General features: G+C 33.5%; 3 protein-coding genes across 6 annotated transcripts; 2 read left to right on the top strand and 1 right to left on the bottom strand.

Moving 5' to 3' along the window:
* LOC118055057 (COBRA-like protein 4) lies at window positions 1-2,158 on the top strand. The gene is made up of 6 exons (XM_035066848.2): window positions 1-173; window positions 259-338; window positions 451-907; window positions 994-1,141; window positions 1,239-1,516; window positions 1,606-2,158. The coding sequence occupies exons 1-6, from the start codon at window positions 116-118 to the stop codon at window positions 1,887-1,889; spliced, it is 1,305 nt and encodes a 434-aa protein (XP_034922739.1). The 5' UTR covers window positions 1-115; the 3' UTR covers window positions 1,890-2,158.
* LOC118055056 (COBRA-like protein 2) lies at window positions 2,045-5,862 on the bottom strand. The gene is made up of 6 exons (XM_035066847.2): window positions 5,491-5,862; window positions 4,660-4,739; window positions 3,596-4,052; window positions 3,218-3,377; window positions 2,811-3,088; window positions 2,045-2,701 (listed from the first exon to the last, which is right to left on the bottom strand). Exons 1-6 carry the CDS (start codon window positions 5,582-5,584, stop codon window positions 2,409-2,411), a joined length of 1,362 nt encoding a protein of 453 aa, XP_034922738.1. The 5' UTR covers window positions 5,585-5,862; the 3' UTR covers window positions 2,045-2,408.
* A 5,039-nt stretch (window positions 5,863-10,901) lies between these two features.
* On the top strand, window positions 10,902-17,424 carry LOC118055055 (uncharacterized). 4 transcript variants are annotated; one of them, XM_035066845.2, is made up of 6 exons: window positions 10,902-11,235; window positions 11,649-12,030; window positions 12,410-12,606; window positions 13,048-13,192; window positions 14,393-14,546; window positions 16,982-17,424. In XM_035066845.2, exons 1-6 carry the CDS (start codon window positions 11,192-11,194, stop codon window positions 17,014-17,016), a joined length of 957 nt encoding a protein of 318 aa, XP_034922736.1. In that variant the 5' UTR covers window positions 10,902-11,191; the 3' UTR covers window positions 17,017-17,424. The 4 variants fall into 4 exon arrangements, with proteins under 4 accessions (XP_034922736.1, XP_034922735.1, XP_073264904.1 ...); XM_073408803.1 differs by lacking the exon at window positions 16,982-17,424 and adding an exon at window positions 15,017-16,941 and having other exon boundaries at window positions 10,903-11,235; XM_035066846.2 differs by lacking the exon at window positions 16,982-17,424 and adding an exon at window positions 16,432-16,941 and having other exon boundaries at window positions 10,904-11,235.
* Window positions 17,425-18,149: the final 725 nt, after the last annotated feature.

The raw sequence follows: 18,149 nt of genomic DNA, 5'->3' as shown, positions 1-18,149 counted from the left end.
TATTCTTTCCCAGTGGCCACTAAGAAGTTGTAGCTAGAAACAATTAGAGAAGACTGATTTTAAAGAAGATTTTGTGTAGAAGAGTCAGTAACATAACAACTACGTTGTAGGCCTGATGAAAATGAGATTTCTCTTCTTTATTGTCTTGTTTCTTGTGCTCTTTTCTTGTTCAGGTAAAGTTTAAGCTTCTTCATTTGGGCTTGGATTTAACTTGCTTCTGCTTACTGATATTCTAGCTCTCTTACGTTGTCATTGCAGGTGCATATGATCCTTTGGATCCAACTGGAAATGTAACAATAAAATGGGATATTATGTCTTGGACAACAGATGGCTATATTGTAAGTATTAGATCATCTAATAGCAGATATTATGGCTAAATTTATCATACTATACAACACATTGCTAAAATTGAGCTGTGATGATGGTTCCGCTGCCAAAAAAACTTCCCAGGCAATTGTGACATTGTTCAATTTCCAAACGTTCCGGCACTTCATGAAACCTGGATGGACCATAGGATGGACATGGGCAAAGAAAGAAATCATATGGTCCATCAATGGTGCTCAAGCGGTTGAACAAGGTGACTGCTCCAAGTTCAAAGCAAACATACCTCATTCCTGCAAGAGAAGCCCTGCAGTTGTGGACTTGCTTCCCGGTGTTCCTTTCAACCAGCAATTCGGTAATTGTTGCAAAGGTGGAGTAGTGGCAGCATGGGGCCAAGATCCTTCAGCTGCTATCTCTCAATTTCAGATTACTGTTGGATTATCCGGTACTTCGAATAAAACAGTGAAACTTCCAAAGAGCTTCACCTTGTTAGGTCCAGGACCAGGGTACACTTGTGGCCCTCCAAAGATGGTGCCTTCCACCAAGTTTCTTACTCCTGATGGTCTGCGAAGAACTCAGGCCCTGTGTAAGTTTTCCTTCTCCCACTGCAGTATAGCAGTCTTTTGAAATTCAGGCAGCAGGCTGCTCACCTGTGTCTTTGTTTTTATGCAGTGACTTGGAATGTTACCTGCACTTACTCGCAATTCATGGCAAGAAAAAACCCAAGTTGTTGTGTATCTCTTTCATCTTTCTACAATCAGATACTCACTCCCTGCCCAACTTGTGCGTGCGGTTGCCAAAACAATGACACTTGTGTCAAGTAAGCCACCATTTCCATTGCCTCAGACTACAATGTCTCCCAGATTAGTGATTTTTACTGGAGAAACGAAGTCATTAAATGTATTGTGTTGACGCAGTGGAGATTCCAGAATTCTTCAATTGCCGGTAGGAAACACAACCCGGAAAGATAATAGCTCTCTTCTGCAATGCACACACCATATGTGCCCGATTCGAGTGCACTGGCATGTGAAGGTGAACTATAAGGAGTACTGGCGTGTCAAGATTGCGATCACGAATTTCAACTACATGAAGAACTACTCGACTTGGTCCCTCGTTGTACAGCATCCGAATCTCAACAACGTAACGCAAGTTTTTAGCTTCGAGTACAAGCCTCTCATTGCCTATGACTCGATAAGTGAGTATCAGGAAATCTTACAATTCTATCACGATGAGATTGCGTCAGAAACAAACTTTGATTTAACGTTCCTTCTCTGTGATATGCAGATGACACAGGGATGTTCTATGGCATGAAGGACTACAATGACGTATTAATGGAAGCAGGGCCACTTGGAAATCTTCAATCTGAGGTGCTTCTTCAGAAGGACCAGAACACTTTCACCTTCAAGCAGGGATGGGCATTTCCACGGAGAGTCTACTTCAATGGCGATGAGTGCATGGTACCCCCGCCAGATACATACCCATTTCTGCCCAATTCTGCTCATGGATCCCCACACGTCTTCTCCATGTTGATCTCTACATTGATTTTCCTGTTCGTGTATATATGGTAATTTATGGCGTTTGAAGCAGAGGAAATAATAGAGCATCAGAAGTTCTGAGCCCAGATACATTTTGACAGACAACTGGAGCATAGTTACGCAACAAAATTGCTTTGTGTCATGAAAAATGGAGCAAGTGGTGGTCTATGATAAGTAAGACAACCAAATAACAAGAAAAATCTACCTCAAATTTATGTGCAAATGTTTTCTTTTTTATTGCTTTTTATTCATGTTGTAATGGTACTCGAGCCATTGAAATTCTACCAACAAGATTGATAATATTACAGGGACTACTTACAAGTACAACAGCTAGAAGTGACAAAATAGCAGTGAATTCATCCACCAATGTATTAGCACCAACCGTTGTGCACTGAAACAAAACACACCATTTTGAAGCCAGTGAAACGCCGAATATCATCCCATATACCCATTAACTTTTCACCTTGCTTCCAATATGTAATCAGGTCAAGCAGATCCAGTCAAAAAAATTTGTTAGGTTGGTTGCCACATCGTTTAGTAAACCTCGACAGTCTACACATATCCATATAAGAAAGCCAAAGCAGAAAAGAAGGCTATCATTAGTATATGCGGTGAAGTAAGCTGGCGTGAACTCGCATTAGGCAACCATGGATACGCATCCGGAGGAGGCATAACGCAATTGTCACCATTGAAATAGATTCTCCGAGGGAAGGCCCAGCCTTTATCAAAGGTAAAAGTTGACATGTCCTTTTGAAAAAGTAGCTCTGACTGAACATTACCAGAAGGACCGGCTTGCATAAGCATGTCATTGTAGAACTTTACTCCCCACAACATGGCAGTATCATCTGTCCGAAAAGTATAACATGATGAGAATCCCCAATTTACATTCTATTGAGGAAAGAGATTCAAATTTATAAAGTAAATAAAACCAACCACAGGGGACATATAACTTACTAATAGCTGAATAAGGAGATAATGACTGGTAGTTAAAACTGAAAATCTGGGTCAGATTGTCAAAGTTGGGGTGTTGCACAACTAAGTTCCATTGTGTATAGTTCATGTTATAATTGAAATTTGTAATTGTGACCTTAACGCGCCAGTATTGCTTGTAGTTAAGCTTAACATGCCAGTGAACTCTGATCGGGCACATGTGACTTGTGCATTGGACAAGAGGCATAGGGTTGTTTTTCCCTAGACTCGAAACAACCGAAGCTAAATGTGGTGCATTTGGACTGCAAACAAAAAATTTCAAGGAATAGTAAATTTAGCATATTCAGCACATACAAAATGGATATATGTATATATTCTAGAGACCCAAAGCTAGAAGAAAGAAAAATGATGTTTCCAATAAGAGAACTTACTCAACACAACCCCCCGAATCCGAATTGTTTCTTTGGCAGCCACAGGAGCATTTTGGACAAGGAACTATAGTGTCGTTGTAGAATGATGAGAGGGAGACACAGCAACTAGGAGTCTTCTGAGCCAGGAATTGTGAATATGTGCAAGTAACGTTCCATGTCACTGCAATCAAAAAAGTTCAGATGTTCTTTATGCTATTGCCATGGATACAGATTTAGATTGCTTAAAAGGGCAAGCATTGTTTTGAGATTTTCTCCCTTCTGCACTTTAAATTTCAGTTAAAGGGATTCATCATAGGTGATAGCTATGTTCTAAAGCGAGTTGTTGATTATGTAAAACAAATGCATAGATGCTGCTCTCTACTCCTGTATTTTACTTACTCAAAGCTTGAGTGATTCTCCTTTTATCTGTAGACATAAATCTAGTAGGCTTAACAATTTTTGCACGAGCACAAGTATAACCAGGTCCTGGTGCCTTCAGAGTGAAGTTTTTTGGTAATCTCACTGTTTTGTTACTGGTTCCAGCTGAACCCACACTAAGCTGGAAGGAGCTTGCTGCATTGGCTGGATCTTGCGCCCATGAGCTGATAACTCCCCCCTTGCAGCAATTTGCAGTCTGCTGGTTATAAGGAATTCCTGGCAATAAATCTACAACCGTCGGACTCTTTTTACAACAATGTGGAATGTTTCCTTTGAATTTTGAACAATCTCCTTGGTCCGTTGCTTGGCCTCCCAGCATGCTCCATATTACTTCCTTCTTTGCCCATGTCCATCCCAGTGACCATCCTGGTGCTTGAATGTGACGATACTGCTGGAAGTTGTAAATCGTGACAACAGCCTATCATGCATGAAGGTGTTAGCAAATCACAGATGTGGGAGTCTCAAGAGAAACTATGAGTATAATGGATGCTAACAAACCATGAATGTGAGAAAAACGCAAAAGAGAAACTGCTAAACAGTTCAGCAGATTATGATATGCTGATCAAGTACACCCTTCTTTAATGAGATAAAGGCCTTAGAATCCAGTGAGGAACAGGAAGCCCAAATTATGGAAGAAACATCGGACTGGAAAACTTCAATCATGCACCACAAGAACTTGTAACAACTCTAAAAGTTGATAAGCTCAAGGTACTATTATGAACTCAAGTCAAATGAAAACTGAATACAGAGAAGGTGGAGGATTGATTGTAACTTCCAAGCAACAAGACAAAAATGAAAAACCACTTCAGCGACTAAACATAGCTAATAATCTAAAGCAAAACACTGCCAATAATCTAAGGCAAGAAACGAAACATAAAGCATATCATACATAAATAAGAAATTGACTGTACATTGTTCTGCTGGGAGAATCAAAATTGTAATCCATGTTCAAAATATAAGCTTCCTATCATTAGTTGATTATGTAAGCTTCCTATCAAATTTACTGTACATTGATTAGTACTTACGACATAGCCATCAGCGGTCCAGCTTATGATGTCCCATTTGATTGTAATATTCCCAGTAGGGTCAAGAGGATCATAGGCTTCTGCAAAATTAATAAACAGCAACTTGCATTAGAAAGACAACGACCTAAAAGTACGATTAAAAAATTAGAAATTTAAAGTTATAAGTAGAAGGACTAAGAGCTCAAAAATCAAACATATTGCCCAACAATTAAAATGGCAATTGCACTAAATTTAACAGAAAACTTTAAACCAAAAATAGGAAGGAAAAAAAAAAAGATCATATAAGCATGCATCACTTATCGCTCTAGCACTGTGATCGGAAAGTACTAAAAAAAACATCGATGTTTTTTTCACGCCAAATGCATTTTTGAAAGGCATCTCAACGTCGTTCCAAACACAAAAACAAACTGTGCCGTAAGCCTCCAATTTTTCACTTTCTAAGTGTACTTTCTTAGTTACTAATCATGCTTGAATGATGAAACCACAATCCCAGATGGTTTTACGTTAGCCACAATCCATAGTAGAAAGCTATGAATAGACATAGAAAAGCTCAGGAGTTTAACGAAAACCCATTAACAAAAACACTAAAATATACCAAAACAACATGATTCTTCAATGTTTTATATAATGAAACCACCCCATTTCCTCATTCATCAAATTCAAGAAACAAACTTTCCCAAATACCACTCTAATTAATGAACCAAACCCCCAACAATTTCCATTTTGTGAAAAAATAAAAATGAAAGAACTACACCCCATCAATAACTCAAAGAGTCCAGCTTCTGAAAGACAGGAAAAAAAAAAAAAAGCCCAGAGAGAAACTTTGCCAACCTGTTGAAGTAAAACTAGCGCACCAAAGCACAAAAAGCAGCAAGACAGTGAATTTTGAGAACAAACTCATCATGGGAGAGACAAGAAAGCCCATTTCTTGACACACAGATTATGTTGTGTGTTTTGATTACTTGTTTCTTTGTTTAGTTCAAAGACCCAAAAAACTAAAAAAGAGTAAAGAACACGGTGACGACTAACTGGCTGGCACTTGTTAATACTGTTAGCTCAGTTTAGGCTTTAGGGTCTAAAAAGCGGACTTTTAAGCCCTCTTTAACGCTTCAATGACACGTTTTGGTGAAGAAAATGCAAACTCAAATTGCTTTCATTGTTAAAAAAAACCATTAAATTTTGCTTCTTTTGGGGTTGGATTTGTCTAAAATTCCTTTTCGGATACATAGATTTTATGAGTTCAGTTGACTGATTTTAATAATGGGATGGATGACAGTTGTTTATTATGGTGTTAGAAAATGACAGGGGGGCTTCAGTTTTCTAGTTGAATTTTGTGGTGGGCACAATGCATGACCCTGGTTTGTCTGTCGTTTAGTTAAGTGACAAGCATTGTTAGTTTAGCTTAGCTTTTGAAGAAACCAGTGACTTCTGTGTGTCATCCTCCACTTGAACGCTGCCATTACTGTTTGTGACAAAGATAATTAACTACTAATTAGCTATTAACTAGAAATCTAAAATGCGTGGTAATTTTACTGTATGTATAAAACACTGTGGGCGTGCATTTTTGCAATTTCATTTCGGTCCTCAAGGATTTATTTTGTGCAATTTGATCATAATTGAAGGCCAATTGCTTTTAATTTCTTAGTCAAGGGTGAAATTAAAAGAAGAGTACCAGGATGAAAAAGGCGTCAAACATAGATCGCGTGTTAAAAGTTTCAGGAAATATACATTTTGGTCCTTTAACTTTAAACATTACACAAATCTTTAAATTTTGGTACCTTAATTTTTCTTTAATTCAATTTTGATACAAAAGTTCATTTGTAATCCCTAATTGAGAGAGGAAAGAAAAAGGTTGTTGGATTTCAGAGATAGAGAGAGAAAGGTCGGTGACACTGATTTAGACCACTAAAACGGTCAATATTTTATGTTAAATTGTTCAATTTGATGAGGGGAATTCATATTAAATTTTTTTACTTTGAAAGTTCATGAAAAAAACATATTCACAATCGGGTAAATTTTTAGTTTAGGGTTTATTTTGGTTTAGTGGCATGTTTTGGTTTTTTTAAAGTCATGAATAAGTTTATCATGGATTCTTAAATGTTTTTGTAGGTGTTTTTAGTTAAAATGGGTTAAAAAATAGATTTTTTTAATAAAAAAAAAATTAAGTCTCAATTTTTAGGCAACCATAGTAAATCAAACAACGTGTTGTTATTTTTTTTTTTTCAAAAAATATTAAGGTGGATGATATGTCATCCACCCTAATCTAACAAAAAAATAAGAGCTTAGTCATAGAAACTGGCCTAACTTTTCAAGCCTAGTAGCGCTTGGACTTTGCTTTTTTCTTTTTCTTTTTTCTAAATTATTTGTTTCTATTTTTTAATTAATGCATTTTTCATATTGTTTTTCCTCAAAAAAAAAATTACTTATATGTAGATTAATATCCTTTCACTCTTTCATTTTATTTAGAGAGCCTTTTTTAAATGACAAATATATTTTTTGTTATGCATTTAAATTTTGAAGATATTTTTTTTTATTCATCTATATTTTTTTATATATTTTTTGTATAGATGAACTTTATTTTTTAAAATAAAAAATTTATTTTCAGATAATATTTTTAATATATGCAGCCTTGAACAATGTTTTTTCCCTTTTATTTTATTCAATTAATTTAATTTTAATTTCTATTTCTATTTCTATTTCTATTACCGTTTGATTGAATAAAAGAAAGAACTTTAATAAATAAAATAAGAAAAACACAACCAGGTAAATGTTTCATCTTACAAAATTAAATATTTTTGTTCTAAATTATATTTTTTCTAATTCTTTTTAAAAATTAATAATTTTTTATATTTTTTTCTCAATTTTTTTTAATTTATATGTAGATTAATGTCTCTTCTCTTTTTCATTTTGTTTAGAGAATCTCTTTTAAATTGCTAATATTATTTTGGTTATGTATTTAAATTTTTTTAAAAAAAATTCTAATTCATCTATAATTTTTTTTATATCTTTCGTATAAATGAACTTTATTTTTGAAAATAAAAAATTTTCTTTTCAGATAATAATTCTAATATAGATAGCCTTAAATATTATTTTTCTCTCTTTCTCTTTTATTTTTATTCAATCAATTTAATTTATGTCTCTATTTCTATTATCATTTAATTGAATAAAAAATTTATTTTAATAAATAAATTTAGCAAATATAACTGGATAAATATCTCATCTTACAAGATTAATTATTTTTTTATAATTCATTTTTAAAATTAATTCTTTTTTTATTGTTTTTTTATTTTCTTTTTTAGATATGTAGATTAATATTCTTTCTCTCTTTATTTTGTTTAGAGATCTTCTTTTAAATTATAGGTACTTTTTTGTTTATGCATTTAATTTTTAAAGAATTTTTCTTATTCATGAATAATTTTTTTGTTATCTTTTTGTATAAATAAAATTTATTTTAAAAAAAATCAAATAATATTTCTAATATGTGCAGCCTTGAATAATATTTTTTTCCTCTTTTATTTTATTCAATCAATTTAATTTGTGTCTTTATTTTTATTATTGTTTGATTGAATAAAAATATTATTCTAATTAAAAAAAATAGCAAATATAATCTAGTAAATATCACATCTTATAAGATTATACATCTTAATTTACACATATCTCTTGATTTTTTTAGTTTTATTTTTAGTTATTGTTTATGGTTTTTTTTCATTTATTAACACATATGATTCTTGATTTAATTAATTATACGTAAATATAAAATTTTTTTATTTTCACTAAAAAAACTTAACTAAAAAAATATGTTGAAAAAGCTTGTACATATAGTTTTTTTATTAAAAAAAAAAAAATTAATCTGACCTGCATTATCTATTGCCTAACCTGCACTATCCTCCTTTGCCCATGTTACCAACTAGGAGTTGTTTTTCAAATAAGCACACGGAAAAAAAAATAACACAATTCAAAAATTTATTTAAAAAATAGTGTAATTTAAAAAAGATATTTTTTTAATTAACAAAAAAAATCAACAGCCGAAAATAGAACCCAAACTCATTCTCCAATTCCAACTTCTAGCACAGATTTACAGCTTATAAAGAGCATTGTTGTAAAATATGTTTTTATAAGAATAATTTACTTATTTTTGTATATGATTAGATAAAAAGGCATTTTATTTATTATTAATAAATATCTGTTCATTAAAAAAGATAGATGCATGTGATTTTATTTCAACTTAATTGTTGTATTTTTTCTCTTTCCAAAATAGTTGTGATCTTATTTATGAAACTCGTTTAAGTTTACACCAAAAAGCATATCTTCTTTTACTTATTGATACATGTATATTATTTTTTTTTCTTTTTATTACTTGAATTAATTGGCTAACAAAAGAGATTAGTCAAATGATGAATAATTTGAATAGAATTACCAAATTTATTAGTAAACGAGGAAGAAAAACCAAATTTCTGAGTAATTATATGAAAATGTTAGATTTATTTGTTAATTAAGATGAGTTAACTGAATTTTTAAGTTTTAAAAAAATTATGTAAAATAAAGGATTGAGTTCAATTGAAGTAGAAGTATTAAATTTCAATGGTTAAGAGTAAATAATTAATATTAGACTAATATAGTAAGTTAATTAATATGGTTATTGTTGAAACAGGTGCACCATGATATGATGCAGATCGTTAGATGTAGGAATTCTTCTATTTATGAATTATCATTTTGAAATGTAATATTTATGTATTTACTTGTAGTGAAAATCCTTTTGTGTTGTAAAAAAAAAAATCGAGCAAAAGATATGTGGTATGTAATAAACATATTATTTTAGTGTTGTAAAAATCAAATAGAAGGTGTAAGATGTAGTGAATGCATTATATATATGTATAGTTGCTAGTATGACCAAATCATTTTCAAAATGATAAGATAAGATTTTAATATAAATATAATATGATTCTTAGTCTTAAAGGCATACATATAGTTAGTTAGCATTATTACTTTTAGTGATGAATTGTTTATCATTGAATTATTTTAGTAATATCTTTATGTTGATTTATTCATTGATATTACGAGACTTGAATATAAGTATAAATATTGACTTATTGTTTGATGAATGGAATGTGATCAGGATGATTAAATCAAGATAAAAGTTGTAATGACATATAATAAAAGTGTTGTTGATAATTTGGTATCAATAAAAATAGAGGAAATTCTACCAATTTTTGTTTTTAAAAAAATCCTATAATTTTAGACATATTATCCAATACTTGATATTTGTAAATAAATGTTTGGAGATTTCATGACATCATAATTTGAGGGTGTTACAATTATAAAGTCCAAAAAAAACCCCAAAAAAATAATATAGTTTTTGGGTTTTAATAAAAAATAACCAAACTGAATCTAACCGCACCAAAATCAAACTGAACCGAATAGAGCCAAAACGGTCGGTTGGATTTTGGTTTTTAATATAAAATAACTGAACCAAAACCGGTTGGTTTGAATTGGTTTCAATTCGGTTTCGGTTTTATTTTTTGTATTTTATAAAATTTAGGTTTGGTTGTTTTTATAGGTAAAAACCGAATCGAACAAAAAATAATCACCCCTAATTATACATTTGAGTTATTAAGAATTTACCATTTTTATTTTTTTTTATGAAATTGGCGTGACCTATTAATCTGGGTTGCGAGTTTCCATGATATCTTAGGTTAACTCGAAACATATTATTTTTTAATTTTATTATTTATTATATTTTGAAATTTAACTTTTTAATTTTTTACAAGCATTCCTTTTCTTTAGAACATGGTTGTCACTTTTTTAGGAAAAAATCGGTCCATTTATTGTTGTTGGTTTTTTGGCTATATAATTAATTAAAATCATCTTATTGGATTTAATAAGATTTATAGTTTAAGTCATGAAATTTTTTTTAAGTGTGAATTTGATATTATAGTGCAATATGCTTTTCAAACATATATTTTTTTTAATATATCAAATAAATTTTTTTTCAGATTTTTTTTATTTTTTTAATATTAACAAAGTAAAATTATAAAAAATATATATAAAAATATTATTTCTTCTTAAATAAACACACTTAAAAGATTGGCGGTTCGAAAAAACTCGAGGAGTCACCGTTCAAAAACAAACCTAATTTATTTCCTGTCGTCTAACATGAAGCCGCGTCGGGCTCAATTGAAAATTTTAAAGAGAAAAGTACCCTTTTTTTTTTCTTTTTTTTTCTCAAGTCAATAAAATAAAAGAATTGTCTTGTTTGATCTCCAAGTTTTTATTAGCTGCAGCCTGCAATTCATTTCGCGAAAAGAAATCAAACTAACAGATATATAAAGAAAAGAAAAGTCCGCAATTCTTGGGTTTGAAGTTTTTTGAGTAGCTGTTTCACCAAATCAATTCAAAGAACCCTTCAAAACTGAATATATTTTCGTTATAACTTGAAAAACTAAACAAAAAAATACGTTCTTGATTTCATTTCCCAAGCTTTTCCTTTTCTTTTTAGAGAGAGAGAGAGAGAGAGAGTATAGCATCAAATCAAATGGCAGCATCATCACTTGGCCAGACCGAGATCAACTGGGACAAGTAAACTACCTTTTCACTTCGTCTTTTATCATGGATTGATTATTGCTCTTCTTTTTTGTTTTGTTACCGGGAAAATGAACCTTGTAATAGACCCTCGTGAGGTTTTTGCTTCATTCCCTTATGGCACTAATATGAAATGTTTTTGAATCGTTGTGCATTTATTATGGATGATTTGAGGAACCGAGAAACCAGCTTGATGATCTAGGTTTCGGTTTTTTTTTTCCTGAAACGAATTGTAAGGTGACTTGATTTTCATTTTTAAGTGGGTTGAGGGAGTATTTGTGATTATAATGAAGATTTTCATGATGGGAAATATCAGATTTGAAAAGGTTTTTTTTTTTTTTTTTTAATAATTAAACAGTATAGCCCATTCATCTCTAGTTGGCTTATTTCCACTACCTGTTTTTTTGCAGGCTCGATAAGTCTAAGTTTTATGTTGTGGGAGCGGGAATATTTACTGGGCTTACAGTTGGTTTATACCCAGTGTCTGTTATAAAAACTAGACTTCAGGTTGCTACGAGGGATACTGTTGAGAAAAGTGCATCTTCTGTTATTAGAGGCATACTGAAAACAGATGGGGTTCCGGGTCTCTACAGAGGGTTTGGTACTGTCATCACTGGTGCAGTTCCTGCTAGGATTATCTTTCTTACTGCATTAGAGACCACGAAAGTGACTGCTTTCAAGATGGTTGAGCCATTTAATTTCTCTGAACCAACACAAGCAGCCTTAGCAAATGGTATTGCTGGCATGGCAGCATCTCTTTGTTCTCAAGCTGTCTTTGTTCCCATTGATTTGGTATGTGATTCTTGTTCTTTTCAGCATTCATCCCATAGTAAAAATGAGGAAAATAAAAGGAGCTTCCAAGGGATGTTTATTTATCTATTCATTGTGGTTTGAATTTCACGTTATGTAGGAGCAACCTTAATTTTTAACTAGAATGCAATTCATAATTTTATGTCTTTAATTAAAATCCATGAAGCAAAATGTTAGTGCATTATCATGTGACCTCTGGTGCACAACATTTACGATCACTTGCTTCATAAGGATTTGCATCTAACCTCTGCACTATACTTAGTGAAGTCTTACAAATCCATCGTCCCCTTTCTTTTCTTTTTCCCCAGAGAGAAAAAAAGGTAATAAAAATGCTGAATTTCTTTGTAGTGATTCTGTTCAGATTAGCCAAAAGTTGATGGTACAAGGATATTCTGGCCATGAGAAGTATAATGGGGGTCTGGACGTTGCACGCAAGATTATAAGGACAGATGGCATCAGAGGATTTTACAGGGGGTTTGGTCTGTCAGTCATGACTTATTCACCATCCAGTGCTGTATGGTGGGCAAGCTATGGCTCAAGCCAACGCATCATCTGGAGGTGAGACATGAGATGGCTTTGCTTATTTTTCTGTCTTCTCATTGGAGAGGCATTGATTTGCCTTTAGATTTTAGTTTTGGGACTTGGGATCTAGATTGAACTGAAGGAATTTCTTAATAATATATTTGAGTTTCCTCAATCCTCAATGTCCTCTACCCTGAGGAGGGCATCCTAACTCCAGTGAAAAGTTTCTGGAATGTATGCTTAACTGACTTCAAATGACACATAGGAATACTGATAGTGGTTATAGACAGACAAGAAGCACTGTGAGGTTATGAAGAGTTGGCTATTATGGCTACTCATTATTGGGTTTGGAGCGCACCAGGTGGCTATGCTGCATGCACACAAGTATACAAGTACTAGCGGCTGTAATCAAAATCTTATTTGTGAACTTTTGCATTCTCAACCTTTTCTGATAAAGTTGCTGATTGTTTTGGGCAGGCTTTTAGGCCAGGGTACTGATAGTGAGGAAGCTGCTCCTAGCAAGTCAACTATAATGCTAGTTCAGGCTACTGGAGGAATTATTGCGGGAGCTACAGCTTCCTGCATCACAACCCCATTAGATACAATCAAGACTCGTTTACAGGTATCCTTAAACCTACTTAAGGTTTAACCACTGCCTTGTTTCATTATTTTCTTTCTGCTCCTTTTGCATCATGTTTTAAGTGCACCCACAACCTGCAAACCAGTACCTATGTAACCTTGGAAGAGAAATCCTAAGCATTGCAGTGAGTTTTAGCTTCAAATACTCTGTCAAATAAAAAGACATGAAGCTTAAGTTTCCGGCTAGACTTTTTGGCAGTTGGCTATGCGACTTAATGCATACCATTTTCTCTATGGCTCACTCAACTGAACAATTATCTGCAGTGTTTTCTCACCTCCCTGGCCCTCATTTTTTCTTTTTCAAATTTCCTAGTACTTTTGATGCCACTACTTGCAAATAAATCTTTTTTCTGGACTAGATGAGAACTTTTATTTTGTTAACATTTCTCCTTTTGCTATTGGATTTATTCTTCTTCATAACCCATGCCTAATTTTGGGTAATTTACAACCTTGCTTGAATTTTAACTTGGTGCAAAAAACATAATTGAAAAAAGAAAATATAGCTCATATAAATGCTGAAGTCATTTCTGATAATGTATTGGGGAAAAAAGAAAATTTGGAGGCCATTGCTTGATGCAATATTAAAGTTTTGGGCTTGGACTTGCAATCATAAGGTTTTCCTAAATTCTCCATCCTGCAATCTGAATTTAATGGGGATTTTGTTGTAGTTCAACTTTAAAAGAAGCTTCTATCTTATATGGTTGTAGTTCCTTGTTTTCTTTAATATATATTTCATTTCTGCTTACTTTGTTGATTTTTATTTTTATCAGTTCTGCTTGTACTATTGGGTTTACACTTATTCATAACCCTTGCCTATTTTTGGGAGCTCACATCCTTGTTTTTCTATAACTTGATGGAAAAACATCATTGATAAAGGAAAATATAGCTCATAAAATAGTCTTGAAATAAATGCTGAAGTCTTTTCTGAAAAAAGTATTTTGAAAAGAGTAAATCAGAGGCCATTGCTTGGTGCGATGATAAAGTTTTGGGCTTAGGCCTACAACCACAAGATTTTCTCTAAATTCTTCATCCTGCATTCTGAATTTAAAGGGGATTTTCTTGTAAACCAAGCTTAAAAGGAGCTTCTATCTTATTTGGTTTTAGTTTCTCTGTTTTACACACACACACACACACACACACACACACGCTTTGTTTTTAATAACTTTGTTGTTTTTATTGTTAGGTGATGGGACATGAAAGAAGAAGCTCTGCAAGACAAGTTGTAAAAAACTTGATTAAGGATGATGGTTGGACAGGCTTCTACAGAGGGTTGGGTCCCAGATTTGTCAGCATGTCAGCGTGGGGAACCACAATGATATTGGCCTATGAATATTTGAGTATGCATTCCTTCTTCTCTTTCACCTTTGGTGTCATGTGTATATCTTTTTTCATACAATGAGATTATTATGTGAGAATTTTAACATTGTTAATTTCTGATTTTGGGGCTTCAAACAACAATATGGTTTGCAAGTAGTTGGCTGCATTTCATAATCTACCCTCTAAACTCCCTCCTTGTCCCATTAGCTCCTATTGGAATGGCCTCAACCTTGTATCTGCATTCTGGGGGGTCTTTTTCTTTCGGTCATGTGAATTGTATTTTGGAATCTGTTTGATTTGGCATATTTTGAGCAGAACGAATTAAGTTTTATCTTCATATATTGTGTTCTTACTTGATTGAGCACTTATTCTTTGGAATGTATTGTCACACATTTGAATACTGACTAAATAGGGTTTACAGTTAGCTTAACATACAATATCCATTCATACCATCATCAAAGTATAACTTGTAACTTGTGCATGGGGGAAGCTTAATGGACTGGATGAATCAAATGGCTTCTATATCTGTTATGTACCTGTGGGCCTCTACTGCCTGGATGCTGAACTTGAGTGTTGGAGTGGCCCGCATTCCTCAAGAGCTGGTACATTTGAGAACTCTGAAACCAGAAGCTGGTCACTGGGTGTCTATGAGTTGTATGGAAATATTATAATTGAAATTATTCAAGTAAGAAGTTAGTGCAATCAGTATTTGATATGCTTGAAAGCTGATATGGGGCTCTATTGTAGCACCTCAGATATGGTCAAAAGATGCTTCTTGGAATTCGGTAGCTAAGATCATCAGTTAAGACATCTGGTGTTGGTGCTTCATGAAATGATGTTTTACCTTTTCTTCATCCCTTTCTTTTTCTAAACATCATTTACAAGTTGAAGTTCATTTGATTAGTTCTTTTTCTATGAGAAATTCAAGCCTGGAAGATGAGCGGTGGCTTATAATCTCGTGAAAAAAATCAGTCTCATATTTTAAATTTGAGAAAACATTTAAACCTCAACTTATAAGATATATAAAAAAATAAAAAATGGTTTGAATTGATTTTTTTATTTAAAAAATAAATTAAAATATTTTCTATGATGTGCACTTAGGTAGCATTTGATATTGCGGTAGTGGTTGCTTTTTTAAAGTGTTTTTTTATTCGGAAATTCATCAAAATAATATTATTTCATTTTTAAAATTCATTTTTGACATCAGCACTTCAAAACTATCCAAAAAACATAAAAAAATAATAATTCAAGCAAAAGTAACAATTTCAAAGTTTTGTTAAACAGCGATTGGGTTACATTCCCAAATGCTACCTTATTATGTGCTTGAGGAAGTAGTGATTTATATAGCTAACCTTTGACCTGCCCTTTTTTTTCTTTTTGCCTATTTATTGAAGTCAAAACTCTTAGTTCATTTATGGCGACCATTTTATAGCTTAAAAGTAAGGGAAATATCTGAGTGGACGCAAAGAATGCTTGCATGTTAACATAATTATTGGAGAAGTTGCCAAAATTTAACTATATACCTATTCTTCTAGCATAATTTTTAGATACATCTCGAGAATTTGAGATTTTCTTGGCTGAGAGCTCCCTACAAGGTACTTGAATGGTCTGTTAACAATTCCCTGATATGTGACCGAGGCCTCTCCTGTTTTTGCAACTTCAATGATGATGACCACAGTTCACTTTTGGAGGGCTTTGATTTGATAAATTTGTTCAGTTGGCTTAATTTAGGACCTGCTATCTACTATCAGACTGCATGTCTGCTTGACTATTTTTGTTCGTGATCTTGTTATTAGTTTGCTTGTTGTTTACATTTGTTTTTCTATGCAAGTATGTTTTAATTGCTATATAATTGTATGCCTCCAATATGCTAAGTTTGAGGATACCTTGCTTTTCTCCATTCAGAGCGGCTGTGTGTAAAGGATGAATAGATGTGAACCTGCTATTGCTCAATGTAGAGATTTGGGTCTGAAGCTGGCTCCATCAAGTTATCTTTGGAACTGGTTGTTTTACACATGCAGAAGAGTTTTTCTTGTATTCATAACCCTGATACAGCATTGTTGGTCTTTAGCATTATCATACCATTGAGGAGCCAACCTCAAGGCTCTTGAATCTGGATTAGTTACGATATTTTGAAGACTTTTTAATCCATCTGAGATTCTAGGCACAGATGTTTTGACACTCCCCAGGAATGCAAGGTTAGGAAAAATGAGTCAATTAGATGCTCCGCAGGTGTAACCCTGGAGCAAAATATTATATTTGCTAGATGCAATTATAATGTGATTTTTCCATTTTGAACTCAGAATTATTTTTGTGTTATCTGGAAGACCACAGAGATAAGCGTTTTAGCTGAAACAGTTGTATGTCTGAACAAAATCTCTTCCATAATAAAGTTTGATTACTCATTGAATTCAATGCCATTATTTGGTACTCTGGTTTCATGCAAGAGTTGCAGGTTGTTCAAAATGGTGGTTATTTGGGTTCGGGTGATTTAAGCGCTCGTTACTGCAATATCATCAGTGACTGAAACCAGCAAGGGAAAATTGTGCTCAATATCATCCGTATGCTTTAGGCCTCAGACTTGCTTAGTGCAAAAGCTTGCCAAAGATGCTGCAGTTCACTGAAGGTACTGTTTACAGCAGTTGCCTCAGACTTGCTTAGTGCGAAAGCTTGCCAAAGATGCTGCAGTTCACTGCAGGTACTGTTTACAGCAGTTAACATGCCGTGCATCTGCTTGCAGAAATCAATTGTTGCCAGCTTCCACCTTGGAGAATTAGGAGGCAATGTTGGATTGTGTTGCAACAAAGTGCTCAATTTCTGATGAATGAAGGTGTAATTTTTGCACTTTGATGTTACAAGGAAATGCTTAACATCCATATTGATTTAATAATCTTATTTCTAGAGAGCAATGAAGATAAATGGATAATAAGAATTGAGATTTAATGAACACATCATGCCTTAACCAACAGGGTTATTATCATTTACTTACACTCTTAGGCCAATATGTATCTTGGCAATCTCATCGCCTAATAGGCTTTTCGAGAACAGCAGAAAAGAAAAGCTCGTCTCCATCCTTATCTGTCTTTGGCACCACTTTCCATAGTAGTTTCTTGTAGCTCAGGCTTGCAAACTCATCCAAATACAGCTTCATGACCTCTTTCGAACAGAAGAAACGATCCACCCAGAGGAGCCCCTTTGGTCGAAGAGCACGGTCCCAATCAAACAACACAAATTGGAGAAGTTCCTTCCCAATCCAACCATCCAAGAAGAGAGTAGAATGAATGATATCGAGTGTGTTGTCAAAGAATGGCAATCTTGATCCAATCGATAGATACAGAGGCAGGAGGCCTCTTAGTGCAATCACCTCGTTAAAAGGGGCCCCTAAATTTAAGGTTGCTGATGCAATGGTAACATTTCTTTCCTTCATAAGTGCAGCAAATGTGCCAGTTGTGGGGCTAAAATCAAGTCCAATACGAATCTCTCTTGGCTTCAATGCTAGAACTTGATCAATGGTGAACTCAGCTGAAACAGACTCGTTAGTTGGGATCTCCCATCTCCGTTTCGAAAGATCGAAACAATCTGCACATTTGAAGAAGCCTCTTCTGCCTCCTGTTTCGTTGGAA

Source organism: Populus alba, chromosome 4 (genome assembly GCF_005239225.2).
Source record: "Populus alba chromosome 4, ASM523922v2, whole genome shotgun sequence".
In the NCBI taxonomy this organism is placed as follows: Eukaryota; Viridiplantae; Streptophyta; class Magnoliopsida; order Malpighiales; family Salicaceae; genus Populus; species Populus alba.
Note: the sequence above shows the minus strand (reverse complement) of the source record. Positions and strands in the feature narration are given on the sequence as shown.

Bases quoted from the DNA above. Each gene is read 5' to 3' on its own strand.
- LOC118055057 (XM_035066848.2), top strand. From the start codon at position 116: ATGAAAATGAGATTTCTCTTCTTTATTGTCTTGTTTCTTGTGCTCTTT. The intron at 908-993 runs GTAAGTTTTCCT...GTTTTTATGCAG, and splicing joins GCGAAGAACTCAGGCCCTGT to TGACTTGGAATGTTACCTGC. The intron at 1,142-1,238 runs GTAAGCCACCAT...GTGTTGACGCAG, and splicing joins AACAATGACACTTGTGTCAA to TGGAGATTCCAGAATTCTTC.
- LOC118055056 (XM_035066847.2), bottom strand. From the start codon at position 5,584: ATGGGCTTTCTTGTCTCTCCCATGATGAGTTTGTTCTCAAAATTCACT. The intron at 4,053-4,659 runs GTAAGTACTAAT...CATGCATGATAG, and splicing joins GGACCGCTGATGGCTATGTC to GCTGTTGTCACGATTTACAA. The intron at 3,378-3,595 runs GTAAGTAAAATA...TTTTGATTGCAG, and splicing joins GAGAATCACTCAAGCTTTGA to TGACATGGAACGTTACTTGC.
- LOC118055055 (XM_035066844.2), top strand. From the start codon at position 11,192: ATGGCAGCATCATCACTTGGCCAGACCGAGATCAACTGGGACAA. The intron at 11,236-11,648 runs GTAAACTACCTT...GTTTTTTTGCAG, and splicing joins ACCGAGATCAACTGGGACAA to GCTCGATAAGTCTAAGTTTT. The intron at 12,031-12,409 runs GTATGTGATTCT...GATTCTGTTCAG, and splicing joins TCTTTGTTCCCATTGATTTG to ATTAGCCAAAAGTTGATGGT.